This window comes from Rhincodon typus, chromosome 1 (genome assembly GCF_021869965.1).
Source record: "Rhincodon typus isolate 14 chromosome 1, sRhiTyp1.1, whole genome shotgun sequence".
Taxonomy (NCBI): domain Eukaryota; kingdom Metazoa; phylum Chordata; class Chondrichthyes; order Orectolobiformes; family Rhincodontidae; genus Rhincodon; species Rhincodon typus.
This window is the reverse complement of record NC_063332.1, coordinates 44,922,692-44,949,705: the sequence shown is the minus strand read 5'-3', so window position 1 is coordinate 44,949,705 and position 27,014 is coordinate 44,922,692. Positions and strand designations below refer to the sequence as shown.

Below are 27,014 nucleotides of genomic sequence, written 5' to 3'. Positions count from 1 at the left end.
CTAACTGCACTCCAAAGAAAGAGGGTAATTCTTTCATTTAACCCATCATCTTTATTTTGCAACATGTGGATGTTGCATTTTGAATCTATGAGAAGTGAGCTTGGAAATGAGAAGGAACTTGTGAGTGTTGGTGTTCCCATGTAACTGCTATGATGCCTGTAGTCGAGACAGAGAATACCTGTGCATGTGGTGCAAATCAGTCATTGAATCTCCAACTATCAGAATCCAGGGAATTATGATTTATCATTTTCCAGAAACCAAATAGGGTTTATAATTGCAGAGCAGATCTAAGTAGGCTAAGAATTCTGTGGGGAGTAAGTCATCTCTTATTTTCCAAATGGCTGTCTCCCACATACAAGTCACAAATGTTTATGGAATACTACCCACTTGCTTGGATTAGTCTAGCTCTAAAAACACTGAAGAAGCTCAACACCATCCAGGACAAAGCAGTCTACTTGACTGGAGTTCTGAGGAAGGGTCACTGGACCCATAATGTTAAGTATGTTTTCTCCTTCACACATGCTGCCAGACCTGCTGAGCTTTTCCAGCAACTTTGTTTTTGTTTTACTTGACTGGAACCCTATCCAACACCTTCAACATTCACTCCTTTCATGAACAATTCACAGTGGTAGTAGTGTGTAACATCTACTGGATGCACTGTAGCAATTCACCTAGGTTTCTTAGACAATCCCTTCTAAATCTTTGATCTCTACCACTTAGACAGGCAAGGGCAGCAGGCACATGGAAATACCACCTCTGCAAACTGCCCTTGAACACACTTCATTTACATTAGAGTTATATCACCATACCCTTACTGTCAAATCCTAGAACTCTGCACCTCTAGGATTGCATCTGTTTATGAAGGCAGCTCACCACCACCTTCTCTAGAGCAGTACGCCCAGTATGGGCAATAAATGCTGTCCTAATAAGTGACAGCCACATCCCATGAATGTATGCAGAAACAGAGGACCCTTCCAGTTATTAAATAATTCATATTTAGAAAGACAAATGCAACATATGGTAATTCCTTAACTGTTCTTTACTCATTTTTCACTGTATCTTCTGGTTTAGTATGGTCCTCATCTTTACAAACATCCTTACACCCTACACCACAGTTTGCCAGATCTCCGTTAAATGAAGTCACATCAGATTTATATTACGACAATACTTGGCAATCATATTGAACAGAATATTTTGTCAGACCACCTTTTGTTTTTACAATTTTCTATATGCAGTATTGTGTCAGATGGTCTTTTGACAGAATCCTCCACATCCCCTGATTTGGATCTCTTTGTATAGAAACGTCTCTTCGCCTCAATGTACAGAACCCAGATCAAATTTCTCTGTATTATGTCCCTCACATTGGCCTTGTATACATTTCAGTCAGATGCTTCTTTTATAGTATTCTGTCAGATTCCTTCTTTATAGCACTCTAGTAGATTCACTTTATTCATGATGTCGTCATATTCTTTTGATGTAGTATGTTTTAACAAATAATTTCACCTTCTCATAAGGTTTTCAGATATAAAATATAACCTCGAGTTGCTGGGAATCTTTATATAGCATTGGGTCAGATCCTTTCCACTTTCTGTCACATTCTCTTTAGATTGTTAGATTCTCTTTGCATAATTTCCACTTGCATCCCACCTCGAGAAATTTTGTCAGTTGCTTCTTTTGCACAGTCCCGTCGGATTCACCTTCTACAGAATCCTGTCAGGTCTACTTTAAGCAAATTTCTGTCAGATACTCTTCGTGAATCTCAGAACAGATCTTCTTTATACTGATTCCTATCAGATCTACTATACATGTCATCCTTTAAGCATTTCTATGTTATAGTATTCCAGCAGATCTGCTTTTAGTAAAACGCACGTAGGACTTCCTGGACAAGCGTAATACAAGTTTTGCAATTAACATGGATAGTAGAACTAAAACACAGACACGCCTTCAATCTAACAGACTGAAGAATTAGGTTGCAAAGGATGAATGGCCTTATTCCTAAGAAGGTCTATGGTATTCAGCCTCTTAAACTTGCTGTAGTATTCTGTTAGATCATGCTTGTTCTGTGCCTCGACTCCATCTACTCTGATAATCTTATTCAACAAAATAGATCATGAAAAGTCTCAATTTGTCCAGTAATCACTGCATTTAGGAGAAGAGTTGCAGGTTCCCATGACTGTTTGTGTGAAGAAAAACATTTCTTCCTGATTTCACTCCTAAAAGCTCTAATTTGAAGATTAAGTCCCTTTGATCTTTATTTCCTCACCAGAAGGAACAGTAAAAATTGGGATAAGGAGGAGGAAAAGTGAATACAAAAAGGCTTTCAGATAATGGCAAAGGAAAGATAAAGGCATCTTATAAGCATATTAAAATGAAACATTTTTAAAATCAGTAAGATTACTAAGGATGAAGAGCAGACTTTTTTTTATTTGTAACGGGCATAGGATGTGGACCTTACTGGCTAGGCCAAGCATTTATTGCCTATCTCTAATTTGCCAAATGGCAGTTAAAAATGTATCTGGAGTCACATATAGGCCAGACCAGGTAAGGATGGCTGACTTCCTTTCCTGAAGGACATGCATGAATTAGATGGGTTTTTGTAACAATTGACAGCAGTTACACAGTTGTTGGTAGAGTAGCTTTCTATTCCAGATTTTTATTGAATTCAAATTCCACCATCTGCCATGGCGGGATTCAAATGGATGCCCTCAGAACAGCCTGGATTTCTGGATTACTAGTCCAGGGGCATTATAACTACATCACTGCCTCCCCTTAAATCATGATGGAAGCGAAAACATAGACATTTTAGATGAAGGTACTGAACAAATTGATTGAGCCAAGTGTAGAATAGGAGTTGCTTCCAAAAATATTGAAAAATCAAAATTCATTTGATAAGAGCAAGGGAGTGTAACTAAATTCTTCCTCTTTCAGACACCACACACAGATACAACGGGCCAAGCGATTTCCTTCTGAGCTATGTGATTCCATGATTTGGTCCAGTTTTGGTCAACCTGTTATAGGAAAGACAGAGTTAAACTGGAAAGTGTGTAAAGAAGATTTACAAGGATGTTGCCAGGACTAGTAGGCCTGAGTTATCAGGAGTGGCTGGTCAGGATAGGACTTTATTCCTTGGAACATAGGAGAATGAGGGTGACCTTATTGAGGTGTATAAAATCATGAGGGGTATAGATAGAATGATTGCATATAGTCTTTTTCCCAGGGATGGGGAATTGAAAACTAGAGGGCCTAGGTTTAAGGTGAGAGGGGAAAGATTTAAGAAGGACCTGAGGGGCAACTTCTTCACACAGAGAGAGTGGTCCATATATGGAATGGGCTGCCAGAGAAAGTGGTTGAGGCAGGTACAATAGCAACATTTAAAAAACATTTGGAAAGGTACATGGAAAAGAAGGGTTTAGAGGGATATGGACCAAATGCAGGCAATTGGAACTAGCTGAGTGGGCACCATGGTCAGCATGGTCCAGTTGGGCCGAAGGGCCTGTTTCCATTACTCTATGATTCCAACTCATAGTGGAAGCTAAGTCACTGAGCCTTGTTGGCTAAAATATTTAGCTACCAAATTGTATGAGACAGGAGATACACAAGAATCTAACTGCAGTTGTTTAATTTTCATTTAATATGCAAATATATGTGTCATGAGAGAGGAAAATGGTCAACATTTTACTCTAATTCAGAAAATTAAAGAAGGATAAATCAATTAACCAAACATCAGTTATACCTGTGATGGAGAAACTCTTATAATTCTTGATAAAGTTACTTTGAATTTAAAACTGAAGGGAGAGCAAATTCATTGAAGGCAGACTTGATTATTAGAATTTTTAAAGACATAACCCATTGAAACCATAGGGAGAATAGAGTATTGTGGAATCACTGAATTATTAAAGAGCAGAAAGAGGACATTCAACCCATCATGCCTATACCGGCTCTATCATATATTCCGGCTCGATTATCTCGTGCCAATAGAGCCAGACTAGATAATAGAACCTGTGAATGCATGATGCTATCCATTTGAAAATGTGAGACAGCTTATTAAACAAGAGGCTTGATTTAAACCATTGGGTGTATTGTGAAAGAGTAAATGTATCACTATGGGCAGAAGGATAATGGACTAGAAACAAAGAGTTAACATACATAGGTATCGAGAGCAGAAAGTGCTCAGAGCACTCAAAAAGCTTCTATAAAGAAAGGAGTATTCAATATAATGCTCCATCAGAACTGAAATGGAGGTTGCTCAAATTGGAGAAGGGTTGAAAGTGGTGTACCACAAAGGTCAATATTTTGTCCATCTTTGTCTTCAGCATATATAGATTATTTGGACTAGGCCATCAAGAAATCAATTTTGAAATTTGCTGACAATAGAAAAGTAGAGCTTTGAGAAAGATGAAATGTAAGTTGTCATAATGTTGGAAGCAACAGGTCACTTTCCCATTAGATAAAAAACATTCAGGAGCAAGTTTAACCTCAGGAAGGAAAGAGGTTGTCAACCAGTTCTTTTCACAGATGACAGTACAGAGAATGCTTTGCCACTGGGTATCTCTGAAAAATTGACAATTTTGTTTGAAAGGAATTGTGTGTCATTATTTTGGCAAAGGAAGCGACAGATCTATTGGAAACAAGCAAATTAATTGGGATTAGAAAGTCCAAAATGATTTTTCATATTTCCAAGGAAGTTCTGAAGAAGGCACAGTCAGTCTACTGAACAGTCGCTGCACTCCTTTCAGGAAAAGAAAGTCCTTCCTTAGGCTAGGAAACCAAAACTGTATATAGAACACTCACTGTGGCCCTGAATGACCACATTAGGACTTTATTCTTATACTACCATTCCTTTGCACCAAAAGCAAAAATTTCACTTGCCTTCCTAATTGTTTGTTAACTTTTTGTGATTCATGTAAAAGATACCTGAGGCTCCTTTGAATGCAAATATTTCCCAGTCTTTTGCCATTCAAAACAAAGTCTTTTTGATTTTCCCTCCCAAAGTTGTTTAATTCATTTTAAAAAAAACTGCATTTCACTCCATCACTCCACTCCAGGACTTGCAAAACAATCTGGGCTGGCACTTCAATGCAGTAGTCAGTGAGAAGTTGTCTCTTAGTTGGGTGTTAAAATAAGGACTGACAGGCCTTAAATGATCCCATTCCACAATTTTAAACAAAAGCAGGGAAATTATCCCTCATTTACATATCCATCTCCATTTCCCAGATTACCAGTCAATTTTTTTTTTGTTATTCATTCATGGGACGAGGGCGTCGCTAGCTAGGCAGCATTTACTGCCCATTTCTAAATGCCCATAGGGCAGTTAAGAGTCAACTACATTGCTGTGGGTCTGGAGTCACATGTAGGCCAGACCAGGTAAGGATGGCAGTTTCCTTCCCTAAAGGACATTAATGAACCAGATGGGTTTTTATGACAATCAACAATGGATTCATAGTCATCATTAGACTGTTAATTCCAGATATTTATTAAATTGAAATTTCACCAGCTGCCGTGGTAGGATTCAAACCCAGGTCTCCAGAACACTACTTGGGTATCTAGATTAACAGTCCAGTGTTAATACCATTAGACCATTGCCTTCCCTCCTATATGACTCCCACAGATACCATGACAATACTTCATTGCACCCTGCTTTCTTGAAGGATTCCATCTCACTCTTCCAATTTTTCCACCTCTGTTGCATCTTTTCTGATGATACAGCCTTCCACAACAGCACTTCAGATATGTCTATTTTTTTCCCTCAACTGAGGACTCACGCCTCCACCGTGGTTGACAAAGGTGCTCAACATGTCCGATCACATTCCTGCATTTCCAGCTTCTCTCGTTCCTTAAACCATAATATATTTTTGTTCTTTTATAGCCCTAACAGCACTCTAAATATACCTTCACTACACAGACTGCAGTGGTTAAAGACAGTGGCTTATGATCACCTGTCAAGAGTAATGAAAATTGGAAACTAAAGGCTGGCTGTGTAAATGACACATCCCACGAGTGAAATTTTTTTAAAAAAATGGATCTTTCTAAGATCCCACACAGCTTTGAAGACTCAAAAGTTCTTCTTCTGTGATATGCCATTTTATGATTCTATGATTAATACTATGTGTAGCCATCTCAGCATTACACATTTATTTATCCTTCACATGAGCAGTGATCCTCGTCCCATATGCCCCCCACCTAATATTCTCTCATATTGCTTTATCATTTTTTTTTCAAACATCTGCATTTGTGCAAGGCGTTAGTCCTATATGTCTCAGTGCAACTCATTAGAACAGCATGTATTGTCAAATAAAACTGCATTTTTCTGTACTGCATAGTCATGATACACTCTGTATTTTATAGAACATAGAACATAGAACAGTACAGCACAGTACAGGCCCTTCGATGTTGTGCCGAACTTTTACCCTAATCCTAAGGTCTATCTAACCTCCACCCCTACCTTATACTATCATCATATGCCTATCTAACAGCCGCTTAAATGCCCCTAATGAGGCCGACTCCACTACCCTCTCCGGCAATGCATTCCACGCCCCTACCACTCTCTGAGTAAAGAACCTCCATCTGACGTCTCCCCGATATCCACCTCCACTCACTTTAAAACTATGCCCCCTCGTAATAGCTACCTCCACCCTAGGAAAAAGTCTCTGGCTGTCTACTGTATCTATACCTCTGATCATTTTGTACACCTCTATCAAGTCACCTCTCATCCTTCGTCGTTCTAAAGAGAAAAGCCCTAGCTCTTTCAACCTTTCTCGTAAGACCTTCCCTCCATTCCAGGCAACATCCTGGTAAATCTCCTCTGCACCTTTTCCAATGCTTCCACATCTTTCCTGTAATGAGGCGACCAGAACTGGACACAATACTCCAGATGTGGCTGAACCAGGCTTTTGTATAGCTGGAGCATAACTTCACGGCTCGTGAACTCAATCCCTCTATTAATGAAAGCTAACTCACCATACGCCTTCTTAACAACTCTATCCACCCAGATGGCTGCTTTCAGGGAACTGTGGACATGAACCCCGAGATCCCTCTGTTCCTCCACACTGCCAAGAATCTGTTAACCCTGTATTCTGCTTTCAAGTTTTTCCTTCCAAAATGAATCACCTCACACTTTTCAGGGTTAAACTCTATCTGCCACTTCTCAGCCCAGCTCTGCATCCTATCAATTATGTTATTATATTATTGTTACATGTTTATTCTCTATATTTCTGTGCTGCATCTTAGTTCTGCCTTAGGGATTTACTCACACATGGAAAAGACTGGACTTATTGGGGATAATCAGCATGGATTTATGCAGGTGTGGTCTTGTCTCACAAATGTGATTGAGATTTTGAGGAAGTGACAAAAATGATCGATGAGGGTAAGACAGTGAATGTTGCCTGCATGGGCTTTGCTAAATCGTTTGACAAGGTCCCTCCTGATGGGCTGGTTCAGAAGATTAAGTCACATGAAATCTATGGTGAGTTGTTCAACAGCATACAAAATTGGCTTGGTCATAGAAGACAGAGGATAGCTGTAGAGGGGTACTTTTCTGACTGGAGTTCTGTGACCAGTGATGTTCCATAAGGTACAGTGCTGGGACGTCGATTGTTTGCAATATATATACAAATGATTTGGATGAAAATTTAGGTGGTTTGATTAGTAAGTTTTCAGACGACATAATTCGTGGAGTTGTGGATAGTGAGGAAGGTTGCCAAATGATACAGTTGTATACATCAGTTGGAAAGTTGCATACAAAGATGGCAGATGGAGTTTAATCCGGCCAAGTGTGAGGTCAAATGCAAGAGGAAAATATATTGTAACTGGCAGGACCGTTTGGAGTATTGATATACAGTGGGCACTTTGGGTCTAAGTCCATAGCTCCCTGAAAGTGGCAACACAAGTAGATAGTAAGAAATGCGTAAGTCATGTTTGCCTTTGTCAGTTGGAAGATGGAGTATAAAAGTTGGCAAGTCATGTTGCAACTATATAAGACTTTAGTTTGGCCATATTTGTACGATTGTGTGCAGTTCTGGCCATCACACTACAGGAAGAATGTGGAGGCCTTGAAGAGGGTGCAAAAGAGGTTTATCAGGATGTTAGATAACAAGGTGTAGAGCTGGATGAACACAGCAGGCCAAGCAGCATCAGAGGAGCAGGAAGGCTGACGTTTCGGGCCTAGACCCTTCTTCAGAAAATCTCAGATTCTCCAGCATCTGCAGTTCCTGCTATCTCTTTATCAGGATGTTGCCTGCATTGGAGTGTATTAACTATAAGGGGAGGTTGGACAAACTCGGGATTGTTTTCACTAAGGTGTCACAGGTTGAGGGGTGACCTGATAGAAGAATGTAAAATTTTGAGATACATGGATAGGGTGGATAGTCAGAATCTTTTTCCAGTGTGGCAACATCAAAATCTAGGGGTGTAGGTTTAAGGTGAGAAGGGGAGATCTTAAAGATGCGTGAGACAAGTATTTTTTAACAGAGGCTAGTAGGTGCGTGAAATGTGCTGCCAGAGGAGGTGGTAGTAGCAGAGGCATTTAGATAGACACATAAACAGGCAGAGAATAGAAGGATACAGACCATGTGAGGGGATAGGATTAGTTTGGACTGGCATCATAGTCAACACAGACATGGTTGGCTGAAGGGCCTGTTCCTGTGCTGTGCTGTTCCATATTCAATGTATTTGCATTGTTCTTTAGTTCTGTGTATTTCTATGTAATAGTACCACATTTTCTGCACTCTATACAGGTCCTGTACTGTAGATTAATATGGAAACATAGAAGATAGGAGCAGGAGGAGACCATTCATGGCTGATCGCACAACTCAATAGCCTAAACCTGCTTTCTCCCCATACCCTTTGATCCCAAGTGCTATATCTAGCTGCCTCTTGAATATATTCAAGCTTTGGCATCAACTACTTTCTGTGATAATGAATTCCGCAGGGTCACCACTCTTTGAGTGAAGAAATATCTCATCATCTTCGTCCTAAATCGTCTAACCCGAATCCTCATACTGTGACCCATGGGTCTGGACACTCCCACCGTGGTGAACATCCACCCTGCATCTATCCTGTCTAGCCCTGTTAGAGTTTTATAAGTCTTTATAAGAACCCCCCTCATTGATCTGAACTCCAGTGAAAACAATCCTGACTGAGTCAATCTCTCCTCCCTGCCAGCCCCAGAATCAGCCTGGTAAACCTTTGCTGCACTCCCTTGAGAACAAGATCACTCTTCCACAGAAAAGGAAACCAAAACTGCACATCTGGGTGTGATGTTATATGTTTCCAAATTGTACATAAGTATTGCATGTTTTTACCATGTATATTAGAACTGCACATATCTGCACTGTCTTCAGTTCTGTGTGAGTTTGTACTAGAGGTTTATAGAACTCTTTTGATTTTGTACTTTTCAACTTACTGAATTGTACACAAGTAAGCTTTCTCCATTTACCTGCCTGGGCAATGCAAGTGCTTTCCTGATTATTTTCACAATGGCATCATGGTCATATTCAATCTTGCCCTTGGCCAATGTTCAAGTGCAACACAAGTGTAATTACAAGCAGGAGTGACTAGAATTCTAATACACTGTGTGACTCAGTATCTCACCATGTGGCTCCTGTGACTTATAAAACCATCGGTTCACCTCCAGGAATGACTTTAAGCGTGAAATCCAATGAAGAAACTGAAATCATCCAGCCCTGCACCTTGTTGTCTCGGATTCTCCAGCATCTGCAGTTCCTACTATCTCTGATTCAAAGAAACTGAGATACCAGTTTTGTATCATTTTACTTGTACTCTTCCAGTTCATATACATTCTCAACCTTGGACTTTGAGACATTTACATTGTTGGCGGCATATTTAAACATCAGCTGTTCAACATTTCAAAAGCTGCAAGTGAAGAAGTGGTCTTTATACCCAGATGCTTCACCATTCCAGGATAGAACCTGTCCCAGAAAGGGAAGCTAGCAGCCCACTTCAGTCAAATGGAGTTGGAGGTGCTGGTGGACAGGGTCATGGTGGAGAGAAGGGCCGTCTTCTGTTCTGTGGACCAGTAAAGGAGCCCATAGTGCCAGACCCAGCCAGCCTGCACACAGAGAGCTCCTCAGGTTATTGCCATTTCATATTCCAGGAGAGCCAGTGCCAGGGTGAGTGCCACCATCTTGTCTTTGCATCCTCAGACTCACTGTAACCCTGTCATTGCACAGTAACATCACCAAACCTAATGCTCTACTACTCTCACTATTACAAACAACATCTCCACTCAATGGCTCTCACTCAGTGCATCCTCCTAAACAACACTTCCTATTCTCTGCGCTTCCTTCTCACTCACTCTGGACACCTTGCCACCCCTGCTGCTCCCACACCACCACTAACAGCTCTTCCAATCACTTTCACCTCATTCAAACCCTCCTTTTGTTTCATTGTAGGAGAAACTATTACACAACAGCCACTGAAACAGCTATGACAGGTGGCAGTATGGACGACGTTCGGCTCCACACCTCCTCTGAGAAGATCTTCAAGATGTGTGGAGAGGACTGTGACCACTCATGTGGGAATGTTGGGGCCTCTTGCTGAAGGAATCCAGTGAGCTCATTATTCTGTGATGCACTGTTCACCTACCACTGTGAATGGATGTTTAAGATGCTGAATCTTCGACCTCTATTGCACAACTAATGTCTTTCCCTATGCAAGCACTTGGAACACAACCTCCTCCCTAAAGAGACCAACTCCTCTACCCATCAGCTTCTCCTCCACCTCTAAAGAAGAAGCCACGGATCCCTCAGCTGACGTGCCTGCAAGGTGTGTTCCTACACCACGAAGGACCTCAACCCCACTCCTTCCTCCTTCCTCTCAAGGTGAGAGGGCGGTGTCCAGATGGAAGAGGAATTACACACAAGTCTCATAAAAGCTCCCTCTCAGGACACTCCAGAGGTACTAGTGCCCACCAACTGCGCACCACTGGCCATCCCCAGTGCTGTAGAAGTTTCAGCCAAGGAGAGTACTTTAATATCTGGGCAGTACTGAGAGCATCCCCAAGGGTCATCTGCCCAAATCTTCCAGGCCACAGGCTTGATTACAAAGGAGGCCCATTCCACCCTGACCCCGGGTGGGTCCCCGGGTCTGCACATAGAGACAATGGGATGGCAAGGAAATAAAACACACTGAAGCTACACAGATGGCATTGGTGACACATTACTGTAAATACGCTTCACATCTGTAAATATTCAGTCATCACATACATGTCTGCCTGACTCATTTTAGATGTAGTGCCTGGTTAAATAACTACTAAAATTAAGCAGCCTCTTTATACATGTTCAGGAGGATAGAAGTTGAATTGGTGAAGCATTGCTCATCTGGAAGAAACCTCTTTGTCAGCAGCAGACTTTAAGGATCCTTCAACCCTTATGTTCGTGAAGATGAGACTTAGTGCTTCAATAAGAAAATTACTGAAGTCAAAGGAAATGTGAATGCTTTGTAATAGGTCCTTGCTTCCACAAATGTTCCATACTTTTCAAACTTCTCCTTGTGTGTGTGACTACAGGATCATTCATCAGTGTACACTTTTCTGGAGGAAAGGGTGCATTCTACATTTGTAGTCAACAAGGGAGCACACATTCCTTCAAGGATGGGTGATGACCAGTGCTCAAATACCATCCAGATTTGGCCTCATAACGCAAACATGTACATCATGCCCCACAAACTAAAAAACAGAAACTTGCTCCCCCCACTGTGAAAGTACTGGCAGCCATTTTCTTTCTTGTTGTGCAGTTGAGGGTTGCTGGAAGATGTCACATGCTCCTGACAGTGAGCTTCAGGCTCCACCTGATTTTGCCCCAACCCCTTTGTGTTAACATTGCTGTCAACACGATTAACTGTTAAGCTCCCCATCCACCCATTTTATTTAACGACTGTGCTCCTTTGACATTCAGACATGGGCATTTGAAGCACATTCAGTGTAGTTGTTGTATAAGTTGCTGGTAGATGCTGTTCCTGAATGATACATGCTATATTGACATAGCACAGTGCCATACAACATCATTTTCAATTTGACTGCTCACTGCTGCCAACCATGTCAAGCTGCCTATCTTTCTGTCTGTGCTAAAAAGCCAGAGATGCTGTGTGCCTGTAGGTTCTCAATTAAGTAGCATTGTGCTAAAAGGTAAAGCAAAACAGAGATGCTGTGAGTGTCCAAAAAAACACAAAGTGGGCGTGTAAGAAAATAATGTGTAAGATGGTTGTCCTTGTGCACAGAATGGCTTGGCAGAACATTGCAGTGTAAGGTGTCAGTAAGTTCCAAAACGCAGTGGTGAAGTGCTGGTGTCTGAGTTAGTCCAGGATGGACCATGATGACGGGGTGAGCTGGTGTTTTGCTGATGTAGACTTCCTTGGAGGAGGGTGAAAGTGGTCACTGCCTGTGAAGTGTGTAATGAAATGTTGGTGAATGGACTTGAACGTGGTGGCTCAGAGAAGCAAGCAGCAAGCTGCACTGGCCAAGCAACTGCTTTGACTTTCAACTCGGGAATTGGCACCATCTAATCTTTCACAAGTGCATGGGAGAATGGTGAACTGCATATACATGAGGAACAAACACAGAAACTGCTTGGAAAGCTCAGCAGGTCTGTGAAGAGAAATCAGAGTTAACATTTCAGGTCTGGTGACCCTTCCTCAGAACAGTTATTCTTTCAGTTTTTATTTGGCACATAAATGAGGCAAGGTTAACTCATAATGAGATGCAAATGCATGGAAATATGGACCTCCCTACTTCCCAGCAAGATTCTAATTGAGCTGTTGAAACTTTAAGCGTAAAATTGGACTTTTTTGTCTTAACGTCGCAAATTGGGTTTTTTTTCTCATTTTCATTGTATTCTGCCACATTTCTTGTCATTGCCCACACTGTTCAATGGCTGAGACACATCCACCCAATGTCCTTTTAAGAAAGTACCGAGTTATCATTGTAATCTTTACACAAGTCAAATCTCCAACAAACTCTGCCGTTGGATAAAATAAAGCTTAAGCCCTTAAGAAGCACAGCATTATCAACAACATCCCTCCAAATCTTGTCAATGAACTGGACAACATCAACCTTTACTAGCTGCAAACGGTGGAAATTGAAAGTGTCACACAAACTGCTCTTAGATAAATATTTAATCAAACAGCCCTGAAATGTCTTTTAAGAATGGTTGAAAGGACCTGATGTTCTGGCTGACACAATGCCAAGCATGCCTGCAATCAGATTTCGGATCTTGATTGGGAATGATGGTGTAACCATTTCACTGCCAGATGTACTAGTACATTTCCCTTCACACTGTACGTGGCAGTGAGAAAATGAGGGTGGATTCCTGTCACCACGCTCCCTGCATAACGAATGTCAGAGTGAGCAGCTGCTGGTGTAGACAGCCTGACAGAATCAAAGGGAATATTTCAGGAAAATTCTGTTGGCTTCCTTTCAGCTAACAGGCGGACACAAAAATGCACTCTGGTAGCAACTTGCAGGTCTGCCATCAAATGGAATGCTAACGTTACATATGCAGAAGATATTGCAAATGAGGGATAAAATAAATGCATTGAGAGTCCACAGCTACAGATGTTTAGTACAGAAGAATCCTCTACAGAGTAACATTAATGACAGTCATGAGAAAAAAAGGCTCACTTCTAAAAAAGAATTTGGCTTTGAAATGGAACAGAAGGTGGATGCTCTAGTGAAATGATAAAACTCAAGCAGTGTTTTTAAATGTCAGTGGTATATATAATCAATTCCTTAAATCTACTCAACGTGTTATTTTTATATCCCTTACTCCCTCTAACTCATGCAATATGAACATCTTAAAATCTCAAGCTTGGTATTATCAAAACACAATTTCTAATTTTATCCAGTTCAAATATGTTCAAATTTAATGGGCTCCTTGTTCTTCACCTTGGTTCCTCATTGAAGAATTACTCCAGGTGATTGAAAAGAAGTCACCAAACTCTTCTTCCTAATAACACTATGATGCTTCCACTAGTAGGAGAGACTAGGACTGGAGGGCATAGCCCCTGAGTAAAGGGACAACTCTTCAGAACTGAGATGAGAAGGAATTTCTCCAGCCAGAGGGTGGTGAACCTGTGGAACTCATTGCTGCAGAAGTCTGCAGAGGCCAAGTCATTGAGTGTATTTAAGACAAAGATAGATAGGGTCCTCTTTAGTAAGGGGATCAAGGGTTATGGGGAAAAGCAAGAAAACAGGGTTGAGAAACATGATTGAATGGCAGAGCAGACTCGATGGGCCAAATAACCTATTTCTGCTCCTGTATCTTATCGTCTTATAAGTGAAGCTTATTGAAATAGAATGAACAGACTCATAGGCAAATCAGAAGAAAAAAAAATCTTTCTAAAGAGGCATGTTAAAGGCGTGGAGGAGGGGAGATTATTTGGCACAATGGCCTTTCATGTCCTGTCCATGTCTTCCTATTCCTATGTAAATGCAAGCAAAGCAATATTCAATATTGATATGGACATTCCATTTACTTTTCCAAATAGTCAAAAATACTGCAAATGGGGCCCATCATTTCCCATTTATTCTGCGCAACTAATTTATTATATTCAGAGCAGAAAGTTCCCACATTTATCCACCTTCTCGTATCAAATTCCACGTCAAGTATGAGAATTTATCAACACTGAAAAGGGGATAGAGCCAGTAAAAATCGAAGACATGGGCCGTTCACAAAATCAGGAGGCCCCCAAAACACTTTATAGGCAATTAAGTACTTTTAAAATGTAGTCACTGATGTAATTTGGGAAGAAACCAATTTGCCCGCAGCAAGCTTTCAAAGCTGTAAGCAGCAGGATGGAAATGGCTTGTTTATCTGTTTTTGTGATGTTAGCTGGAGGTTAAATGATGGCCAGGATTTTAGGATAACTCTTGCACTTCTTCTAAATTGTACCATGGAATTTTTACATCCACCTGAGGCAGCAGGGATAGCCTCAATTAAACATATCAACCAAAAGACAGTACATCTGGCAGGGTCTCAAACCCTCCATGCTGCACTGAGCTGTCAGACTAGATTTTGTGCTCAAGTCTCTGGAATGGGCCATATGCTCACAGTCTTTGACTCAGATGGCAGAGGTTTCTTTTATTTTTCCATGGCAAGAGCGCATTGTCGGCTAGACCAACATTTATTTCTTGTCCCTCATTGCCAGAGAGCATTTAAGAGTCAAACGCATTGCTGTGAGTTTGGAATCACATGTAAACCAGACCAGGTAAGCATGGCATACCCTTTCCTTTCCTAAATGATATTAGTGAGTGAGAATAAGCTGTGGATGTCAATGGGAGAAACTGGATAACATGAAACTCAAATCTTGATCTTGGAACATAATTGTGAATAAGTGATGTGAAAGGATAGAATGTTATTGGTTTATCTTGAAATCTGGAGTAATATTCAGCCTCTTTTTTTAAGTGTAAAGGTTATGAATAAAAGCTGGGCCATTCTCAGGTAAGTTTCCATTATATAAGATTTCATAAGTTCTCAATAATTTTATTCAATAAACAATTTTTATGATCCCAGTTGATTTATTACTGGACAAGCCAGATCTGAGCCTGAAATCTGGATTGATTGATCATATGTTGTTTCTTTTATATTAATGAGGTGGTCTCTCACTGAGACATAATCTTGCAATGGTGCTGATACAGTTTTAACAATAAAACAAAAGTTTATTATGCAAAAGGAATGGCAATAAAATATAATAGTCCAAGTTGTTTACATATAAAACAAATGCAAAGATTTCAAAATACATGTTAAAGCACAATCCCATTAATCTCAAAAGCACCCCTTTACCGTACTCACAGCATATAGTCATAGAGCTATACAGCGTGGAAACAGATCCTTCAGTCCAACTTGTCCACTGAGACCTTCAGCCTCCACCATTTCCTCTGGCAGCTCATCCTATACATGCATTAACCTCTGCGTGAAGAAGTTGCCTCTTAGGTCCCTTTAAAATTTTTCCCCTCTCACCTTAAACCTATGCCCTCTAGTTTTGGACTCTACCAGCCCGGGGAAAAGACCTTGTCTATTCACTGTATCCATGCCCCTCATGATTTTGTAAACCTCTGTAAAGTCACCCTTCAGCCTCTGACACTCCAGGGAAAATAGCCTCAGCCTATTCATCCTCTCCCTATAGCTCAAACCCTCCAACTCTGGCAACATCCTTGTAAATCTTTTCTGAACCCTTTAAAGTTTCACCACATCCTTCCTATAGCAAGGAGACCAGAACTGAATGCAGTATTCCAAAAGTGGCCAAACCAATGCCCTGTATAGCTGCAATATGACCTCCCAACTCCTATACTCAATGCACTGACCAATAAAATTCAAGCATACCAAACACTTTCTTCACTATTCCATCTATCTGGGAGTCCACTTTCAAGGAACTATGAACCTGCACTCCAAGGTCTCCTTGTTCAGCAACACTCCCCAGCACCTTATCATTAGGTGTTAAAGTGAGCACTGTGGGTCTTGCAGCTACTCCTGGAATTGTAGGCCTAGTTAAAGATTTATTATGATTTTTTTTTTACAGTTTTGCAGTTATTACAGTCATTATAGTTTACTAATATAAGATTATTTCCAAGTTGTTTCATTAACATTCAAATAAATCAAAAAAATCCACAAAAAAAGCGACCCTTCTTCAAATGGACTTTTTTAAAAACATTTTTTAAAGGGCCTACAGTGAACAGCTGAGTTTATTTTATTTTTAAATCAGAAATTAAAAATGTCTATATGTGATTTAGAGGGTTGTTTTTATATTGAAAAAGTTTGTTTCTTGAAAAAGCCAAACAGTTTTTTTTAAATAAGGAGTTGTCTTTTTGTTCCAAAGAGTCCTACACATGGTCAGCTCCAGAGGAGGTTTCTTCATGAATTTATTGAAGAGGAATCATTTCTATTCAGTTAGTCAGCTAAGTGTTGATTTTATTTAATTTTTATACATTTGATATATATATTTTTTTCCATTTTAATATTATTTTCTGGAGGTAATAAATGGTAGTTTAGTTTACATGTAAGGTGTGATTGAAACATCCTTTTTTTTAGGCTTATTGTTATTAAGGCCAAATAAAAGGTAGAGAGTGAGATGGCTATTAGATTTAGAAAAGTTATTACCCAGCAGGATCAGTCAGATAGATAGATGACTGTCAGGGAAGTTAAGAAGGTAGTTCAAAAGTCTCTGGTGGCTATTCCTCTATCAAATAGATATTCGGTTTTTGGAACAATTGAAGTGGATAGTGTCTCCGAGGAAAATGGAAGGGCTAGTCAGTTATTGGACACTTGCAATGATTCTTACGCTGGGCAGCATTTGACAAGATTTAACAGAATTATTGCAATAGGGGACTCTCCCGTCAAGGGCATAGACAGGTGATTCTGTGGCAGTGAGTGTAAATTTAGGATAGTTTTTGTTTTCCTTGTGCTAGGATTAAAGGTGTTTCTAAATGTTTCAAGCATATTGTTAAATGTGAGATTGAGAAACCAGAAATTATTGTACACATTGGTAGGAACGACATTTTTAGGGAAAGGATTAAAGCAGTAGAGAGTATGTTTAAGAGGGTAGGTAGAAGATTAAAAAATTAAACCTTAGTAGTAGTAATTTCTAGTTTACTCCTAAATGCCAAACTCAAGCGAGGGAAGGAACAAAAGGTTAAAGGAGATAAATCAATGGCTGTAGAGCTGGTGTATTGTTCAAGGATTCAGGTTTTTGGACAATTGGAATGTCTTTTGGGATAGAAAAGACCTGTTCAAAAAGGATGGGTCTAACCTAAACTGGAAAGAGACCAATATCTTAGCAGGGAGATTTGCTCATTCTATTAAGGGAGACTTTATATGATAGAGAAGATGAGTGGAGGAATTCTAAGTAGCAGTGTAAATGGAAGGATTAGTGGGATAGGTTCTGAATGTGAAGAGAGCATGTCAATTAGAAAATAAAGACAAGAGAGATTCAGAGTATGTGGTAACTCTAAAGAGCTAAATTGCATTTATTTCAATGCAAGGGGTCCTGCAGAACACAGGGCATGTTTAAGAACATGGGATTGGGACATCATAGCCAATACAGAAGCTTGACTGAGGGATGGACAAGACTGGCAGTTCAATTTTCCCGGCTTTAGATGCTTTAGAAAGGACAAAAAAGGAGGCAAGAAAGGAGGGGGGTGGCTTTTTTAATTAAGGAATACATTACTGTTGTAACTAGGGAAGATATTTTTGAAATATCGTCCAGTGAAAACATATGGGTAGAAATTACAAATTAGAAAGGGAAGATCACTTTAATGGGATTGTACTATAGCCCCCCAATAGTAAGAGAGACATTGAGAAACAAACATGTAGGGAGATCTCAGATATATGTAAGCATAATAAGGTTGTAATAATGAGGAATTTTAATTTTCCAAACATTGACTGGGATTATCATAGTGTTAAAGGCATGGTTGGTGAAGAATTTGTCAAATGTGCACAAGAAAATTTTCTTTATCAATATGTGGTTACTCCTACTGGAAAAGGAACAAAACTAGACCTTTTTTTGGGCAATAAGGCAGGGCAGGTGACTGAAATAGTAGTGCAGAACACTTTGGGTGTAGCAATCATAAGTCGACTAGTTTCAAAATGGTTACGGAAAAGGATAAGCTTTCCATAAAAGTTAAAGTTTTAATTGGAGCAAGGCAAATTTTAATGGTATGAGACAAAAGCTGTTCGCAGGTAAAAGGCTCAGTCGTTAGCACTGCTGCCTCACAGCGCCAGGGGCTCGAATTCGATTCTTGGGCGACTGTCTGTGTGGAGTTTGCACATTCTCCTTGTGTCTGCGTGAGTTTCCTCCGGGTGTTCCGGTTTCCTCCCACAGTCCAAAGATGTGCAGGCCAGGTGGATTGGCCATGCTAAATTGCCCGTCGTGTTCAGGGATGTGTAGCTTTGGTGGGGTTATCGGGGGATGGGTCTGGGTGAGATGCACTGAGGATCGGTGTGGACTTTTGGGACCGAAGGGCCTGTTTCCACATTGTAGGGATTCTATGATCTCTGAAAAGAATGTCTAACAAGTGGGGGGCATTCAAGAGTGTGATGACCAGAGTTCAGAGACATTTTGTTCCTGTTAGATTGAAGGGTAAGGCTGGTAAGATTAAGGAACAATTAATGAATAAAGATACTGAGATTTTAGTCAAGAATAAAAGAGAATCATTTTTTAGACATAGACAACTTGGTTCAATTGAATCTCTTAATCAATACAAAGAGTGTAGGGGTATTCTTAAAAGAGAAATCAGAAAGGCAAAGATGAGATATGAGATAGCATTGGCAGATAAGGTTAAGGATAATCCAAAGAGTTTCTATAAATACATTAAGAGCGAGAGGGTAACTAGAGAGAGGGTAGGGCCTCTTAAAGATCAAGGAGGTCATCTTTGCGTTGAACCCCAGGAAATGGGACAGATATTAAATTAATATTGTGCATCAGTTCTTACTGAGGAGAAAGAAATGGAGTCTACAGAATGCAGAGAAATAAACTCTGATGTTTTAAAAACAGTACATTACAGAAGAGTATGTTCGGGAGGTTTTAGAGAATATAAAAGTGGATAAATCTCCAGGACCTGATCTAATTTATCCCAGAATATTGTGGGATGTAGGGAGGAAATCATGAGACCCGTTGCAGAAATATTTGCATCATCTGTAACTATGGGTGAGGTACCGATACCTGGAGGGTGGCTAATGTTGTACCTTTAAGAAAGGCTGTAAGGAGAAACCAGGGAACTATAGACCTCTGAGTCTGACTTTGGTTCTGCGTAAATTGTTGGAGGTAATTATAAAAGATAGGATTTATGGACTTATAGAGAGGCAAATATTGATGAGTGATAGTCAGCATGGTTTTGTGTGAGGAAGTCGTGTCTCACAAACATGGCTGAATTTTTTGAGGAAGTTACCAAAAAGGTTAATGACGGCAGAGCAGTAGACGTTGTTTATTTGGATTTTAGTGAAGACTTTGATAGGGTTCTGCATGATAGACTAATTAGTAAAGGTAGGTTACATGGGATTCAGGGTGAGCTTGCCAATTGGATACATAATAGGCTTAATGGCAGGAGACAGAGAGTAGTGGAGGAGGGTTGATTTTTGGACTCAAGGCCTGTGACCAGCAGTGTTCCACAGGTCCTCTTTTGTTTGTCATTTATACAAATGATTTGGATGAGAATATAGAAGGTATGGTTAGTAAATTTGTGGATGACACCAAAATTGGTTGCATTGTAGATAGGGAAGAAGGTTTTCCAAGATTACAAAGGGATTACAAGGGTCAATGAGCTAAAAAATGGCAGATGGAGTTCAATCTCAATAAATGCGAGGTATTGCATTTTGGTACAACAAAAAGGGTAGGGCTTATACAATTAATGTAGAGCCTTGGGTAACATTTCAGAGCAGAGAGACCTAGGGTGCAAGTACATAATTCTTTAAAGTTTGCGTCACATATAGATAGGATGGTTAAAAAGGCATATGGCATGCTTGCCTGCATTTCTCAGTTCTTTGAGTATAGGAATTGGGACATTATGTTGAGGTTGCACAGGACATTAGTGAGGCCTCTTCTGGAGCACTGTGTGCAGTTCTGTTCGCCCAGTTAGAGAAAGAATATTATCAAGCTGGAGAGGGTTCAGAAGAGACTTACCAAGGTATTGATGGGTATGGAAGGTTTGAATGATAAGGAAAGGCTGGATAGGTTGGCACTTTTTCCAATGGAATGTAGGAGGTTGACAGGTGATCTGATAGAAGTTTACAAAATAATGAGAAGTATAGATGGAGTTGATGGTAATTTCCTTTTCCCTATGATGGGAATTTCAAAACTTGGCGGCACATTTTCAAGGTGAGTGGAGAGGGATTTAAAAAAGACATAAGAGGCAATTTAAACAGAGGGTGGTTTGCGTGTGGAATGAATTTCCTGATGAAGTGGTGGATGTGGGCACAATTACAACATTTAAAGACATTTGAATGGATATATGAGCAGGAAAGATTTGGAGGGATATGGGCCAGGAGCAGACAGGTGGGACTAGTTTAATTTAGGATTATGTTCGGCATGGGCTGGTTGGACTGAAGGGTCTGTTTCTGTGCTGTATAACTCTATGACTCTATTAAGTGTATACGTACTGCCCTGATTTGCCTTTCCAAAATGAAGCACCTCACATTTATCTGGATTAAATTCCATCTGCCACTCCTCGGCCCTTTGGTCCATTTAATCAACATCCCATTGTACTCTGAATTAATCTTCTTCACTCTCCACTACACCTCCAATTTTGATGTCATCTGCAAACCTACTAACCATACCTCCTATGTTCATGTTCCTATAATGTATATAAATGGTGAAAAGCAGTGGGCCCAGCGCCAATCCTTGTGGTAAACTGCTGGTCACAAGCCTTCAGTCTGATAGTCAACCCTTCACCACCATCCTCTGTCTTCTACCTTCAAGCCAGTTCTGTATCCAAATGGCTAGAGAAACAATTCCCTTCTCGAACATATCTATAGGGCTTAATATAAATATAGCTTCAATTTCCAGTCTTAAGAATCTAAATGCCTCTTTCTTAAATTTCATACAACTGACTTTGGATTTTCTCAGCTGCAAGTAATCCCTGCAAGGTTTTACCCAAATACTTCTAGTTGGGAGCTTTAAACCTAAACTCCTTACACTGAGTTAACTTATTCCTTAGCCTTTCTGAACCATCTCCTTCTGCCAGAAGCAACTGTTTTACATATCCAGGTTCAGCCACGACTTCCACAAAAGTTCCAAACTGAAACCCAGAAGCCTTTTTACCAAGTTATGGGTGTTTCCACTTCACAAAGAGAGAGAGAAAAAAAATCAATATCTGACCTTTCAAACTTTTTTTTAATACTCTCACAGGAAGTGGACATTGCTGGCTGGCTCAGTATTAATACCTATCCCTAGTTGGCCATCAGTGGTAATGACCAGCCTTCTTGAACTACTGCAGTCCATTTGATATGTGTAGATCCACGATGCTGTTGGGGAGGGAGGTCTACTGTTTTGATCTAGTGACATTGAAGGAGCAGTGATATATTTCCAAGTAGGCATTCTGACTGACTTGAAGGGGAACTTACATATTTACAAAATTGTTTACTCTGTTAACTTGCAAAATCTCTCCCAATGAAAACAAAACCCCATTATAGACCAGGTGCATGCTTCCTCACTGTTACTTTTAAAAGAAATCATGATGGCTACAGATATACATACAAGTTAATCTTTAAACTCCTTCACAACTACAGGCCAAATCCACATTACTAGTCCCATAGCCATGATCTAAAATAAATGATAATACATTATATATAAATCACACCTTAAATCACAATAGATTAAGGTTATTAGTAAGGGAAATAAAATTAAAAATCAGTGTAGCTTTTTTGGGTGGATTTCTGAGGTTAAAATTAATTGCGTGGCTGAGCAGATTGCTTTGTTTAACCAAAACAAAAATGCTCCATTAGTTAACAACAATATTCTTGATTTTAGAAACACAAAATATCTTAAAAATATACCCACCTTGAAAAGCACAAAGAGACAATTGCACAGCAGGGACAAATGGTCAAAACATCCATGTTAATTCTTACCAACCACAGATCATGTGTAATACAATTATTTATGAGGCATGCAGTAGGGATGTCAATATTTTTGGTATTCAATGAACCAGTGCTCTCTGTTTATTTCAGTGAAATGAAATCTGTATTACAGTCCCACATGATTGGAACTAGAGCCATATTAATTTCAGTTCATGTTGACATCCTGTATTTGAATTTTACTCTACTTGTGAAAGTAAGAATCCCAACTGATATTGTGTATAATGTCACAGCTATCCAAATCAATCATCACCTATTCATTTACAGGAACACAGGAACATGAGTAGGCCATTCAGCCTATTGAGCTTGCTCCACCATTTAATAGAATTGTTGCTGATTGAACACTTCAATGCCTTTTACCCACATTATCACAATCACCCATTATATATTGTGACCTCTGGTTCTAAATTTCCCATTGAGGGAAAACATCTCCCCTGCATCTACTGTGTCTATCCCTTTCAGTATTTTGTAGGTTTCAATGAGATCACCTCTTATTCTTTTACACTCTAGGGTATACAAGCTCAGTTTGTCCAATCTCTCTTCAAAGGACAGTTCTGCCATTCCAGGAACAAGTCTGGTGAACCTTCATTGCTCCCTTTATGGCAATAATATGTTTTCTTATATAAGGAGACCAAAACTGTACATAATATCCCAGGTGCAGTCTAACCAAGCTCCTATAATGAAGCAAGACTTCAATACACACACACACTCAATCCATTTATGATGAACGCTAACATTCCATTAGCCTTCGTAAAAGTTTGGTGCTTATCTTTAGTGACTAATTGACAAGGACACCCATGTCCTTTTGCACATCTACACTTTGCAACCTCTCACTCTTTAAGAAATACTCTGCAGCAATTCTTCCTACCAAAGTGGATAATATCACATTCTTGCACATTAAATTCCATCTGCCATGTTCTTACCATTCACTAAACCTGTCCAAATCCTCCTGACAATGGTTTACATTTTCATCACAACACACAATTTTGTTTAATTTTGCATCATTTCTGATTTTGGAAACATTACATTTAGTCCCATGTCCAAGTCATTGGCATATATTTAGAACAGCAAGAGTGCAAGTACTGATTCTTTTGGGATGCAATTAGCCACAGTGCACCAACACAAGAATGATCCAATTATTTCTATTCTGCTTTCTGGCTGTTAGTCAATCCTTAATCTATGCGAGTACTTTGCCTCCTATCCCTTGTGCTTTAATTTTGATAACCAATTTCTGTGTGCGGACTTCATCAAAAATCATCTGAAAATCCAAATGTATAATATGCATCAACTCCTGTTTATCTATTTTGTTTGTAATATCCTTCAAAAAACTTCAACAAGTTTGTCAAATCCATGTGCACTATGTTCAATCATATCATTTTTGTCCAAACGTTCATTTATCACAACCTAACATAGAAAAATGGAAATTAGATACAAGAGTAGGCCATTTGGGCCTCTGAGCCTGCTTTGCCATTCAATATGATTTGATTTTTGATTTGATTTATTCTGGTCACGTGAACCTGAATACAGTGAAAAGCTTTGTTTGCAAGCAGTACAGGTGGATCATTGCAAGGAAGGACACACAGATCATAGGATGCTTAGGCAGAGTGTGGCATACATGGTTACACTGCATGCGAGGGGCGGCATGGTGGCTCAGTGGTTAGCACTGCTGCCTCAGAGCACCAGGGACCTGGGTTCGATTCCACCCTCAGGTGACTGTCTGTGTGGAGTTTGCATATTCTCCCTGTGTCTGCGTGGGTTTCCTCCGGGTGCTCCGGTTTCCTCCCACAATCCAAAGATATGCAGATTAGGTGGATTGGCCACACTAAATTGCCCATAGTGTTCAGGGATATGTAGATCAGGTGGGTTATAGGGGGATGGGTCTGGATGGGATGCTCTGAGGGTCAGTGTAGACTTGTTGGGCCGAAGGACCTGTTTCCACACTGTAGGGATTCTATGATGATGAGATGCATGAAGCAAGATCCAACATTAACAAGGTCAACATTATTTGAAGTTAGAGAGTCTAATCAGACTAATAACAGCAGGGAAGAAGCGGTTCTTGAACCTGTTGATGTGTGTGTTCAAGCTTCTGCATGACTGAAAAAGGTGTAAGAGAGTATTACTGGGGTGGGAGGGCTGTTTGATAATATTGGCAGCCCTTCCGCAGCAACAAGCTGTGAAAACGGAGTCCATGGATTGAAAGTTGGCTTCTGTGATGGTCTGAGCACACAATCTTTTGTAGTTTCTTATGGTCCTAGGCAGAGCAGTTGCTGTACCAAGCTGTTATGCACCCAGACAGTATGCTTTTTATGGACGTACCGAATTTCCTAAGCTGCCTGAGAAAGAAGAGGTGTTGTTGTGCCTTTTTGACCATTGCATTTATATAGGAGTCCAGGACAGGTTGTCGGTATCATCACTCCTAAGAACTTGATGCTCTCGACCCTCTCAACCTTCACTTCATTGATGTAGATAGGGGCATGTTCTCCTCCTTTCTTTCTGAAGTCTTTTGATTCTTTTGATTCGCTGACATTGACAGAGAGGTTGTTATCATTGCAGCATGACACCAAGCCCTCTATCTCCTTTCTGTATTCTGACTCATCGATATTCAATATTTGATATCCGTCCTACCACAGTGGTGTTGGAGCAAACTTGTAGATGGAATTTGGTCAGAATTTGGCTACCCAGCCATGGGTGTACAGGGAGTACAGCAGGGTGCTGAGAATGTATGCTTGGGGGAGCTCCAGTATTGAGTGTCATCGTGGAGGGTGTGCAGTTACCTATCCTTATGGATTGTGGTCCATGGGTCAGGAAGCTGTGGATCCATTGGCAAAGGGCAAACCTGATTCCTAGGTCTTGGAGCTTTGAGATCAGTCTGGAGGGGATTATAGTGTGGAAAGTGAAGCTGTAATCAATGAGCAGAAGTCTGACGTAGGTGTCCTCGTTGTTCAGATGTTCCAGGGATGACTGCAGGGCTAAGGAAATGGCGTCTGTTGTAGACATGTTACATCGGTAGGCAAATTGCAGGCGATTGAGACAGGCTGGGAGGCTGGAGTTGATGTGGGCCATGATTAGTCTCTTGAAACACTTCATGATTATGGAGGTCAGAGCCACTTGACAGTAGTCATTAAGGACATTGCATGTGTTTTCTTTGGTACCGGGATGATGGTGGTCTTCTTGAAGCAGGTGGGGACTTTAGCTTGTAGGAGGAAGAGGCTGAAGATGTCAGTGAATACCTCCAGTGAATTGAGTAAGTATAATCATGGCTGATCCTATAATTCAATGCCACATTCCCACTTTATGCTGATACTCACTGATATTTTCAAAATCTAAAAAAAATCTGTCTCTTGCTTGTATATATTCAGTGACTTGGCCTCCAGTGCCTTCGTGGCTGAGAATTCCACGGTTCATTACTCTTTGAGTGAAGAAATATTTCCTCATCTCTGTCATAAATGGTCTGCCCTGTATCCTAAGACTGTATCACCTGGATCCTCCCTGCATCTAGTCTCTCTAGTCCTGTTAGAAGTGAATATATTTCAATCAAATCTCCTCACATCTTTATGAACTCTAGTTTATAGTCATTTATGAGAGTTTCTAGCATTTTCTCCACTATTTATTTAAGATTGATGGATCTGTAATTCTGTGTTATCCTTTGCTTCTTTCTTAAATTGTGATATTTGCAAGCTTCCAATCTGTCGGAATCATTCTAGAATCTTTGGAATTTTGGAAGATAATTACCAATGCATTGACCATCTCTATAGCCACCTCCTTCAACACTCTGGGAGATAGGCTTTCAGGTCTCATAGATTTATCAACTTTCAGTCCCATTATTTTCTCCAGTACAACCACCTTACTAACACTAATTTCCTTAAACTCCTCATTCTCCCAAGTGACTTGGATCTCTAATTCTAGGAGAATTCCTGTGTCTTCCATATTTAAAATAGACACAAAGTACTCATTAGATTTTCTGCCATTTCTCTATTCCCCATTATAAATTACTTTTGTTTTTAACGGACCCACATTCATCTTAGCCAAACATTACCTTTTAAGGTACACTGAGGAGATTTTACGGTCTATTTTTATGTTTTTTTGCTAGATTGCATTCCTTTCCATATTCTTCCTTTTTTGATCCACCTTTGCCATCATGTAACTCTGACAACTATTTGTTACCATTAGAATAAATTATAAATTTACCATAAAGACTTACTTGGATATGCACAATATAAACTTATCTTTATTTTCATTCAGTCTTATTTCTAAAGAAGAGATTGCAACTTGGATTTCAAGAAGGATCACAAACAAAAGGATGGTAAAATTAAATCAAGTCAAACAAAATAATAAGTTAGATAACAAGGTGTAGAGCTGGATGAACACAGCAGGCCAAGCAGCATCAGAGGAGTAGGAGGGCTGATGTTTCGGGCCTAAACCCTTCTTCAAAGGTCAGCC

At 40.1% G+C, this 27,014-nt stretch overlaps 1 protein-coding gene across 1 annotated transcript in view; it reads right to left on the bottom strand.

The window, feature by feature from the left end:
• Positions 1–27,014, bottom strand: part of LOC109928086 (CUGBP Elav-like family member 4) — a 1,150,049-nt gene that overhangs the window by 225,071 nt on the left and 897,964 nt on the right. Inside the window, exon 6 of the mRNA XM_048604689.1 lies at positions 24,743–24,781. Within this exon, the coding sequence (XP_048460646.1) occupies positions 24,743–24,781 (39 nt within the window). The remainder of the gene's footprint in view (positions 1–24,742; positions 24,782–27,014) is intronic.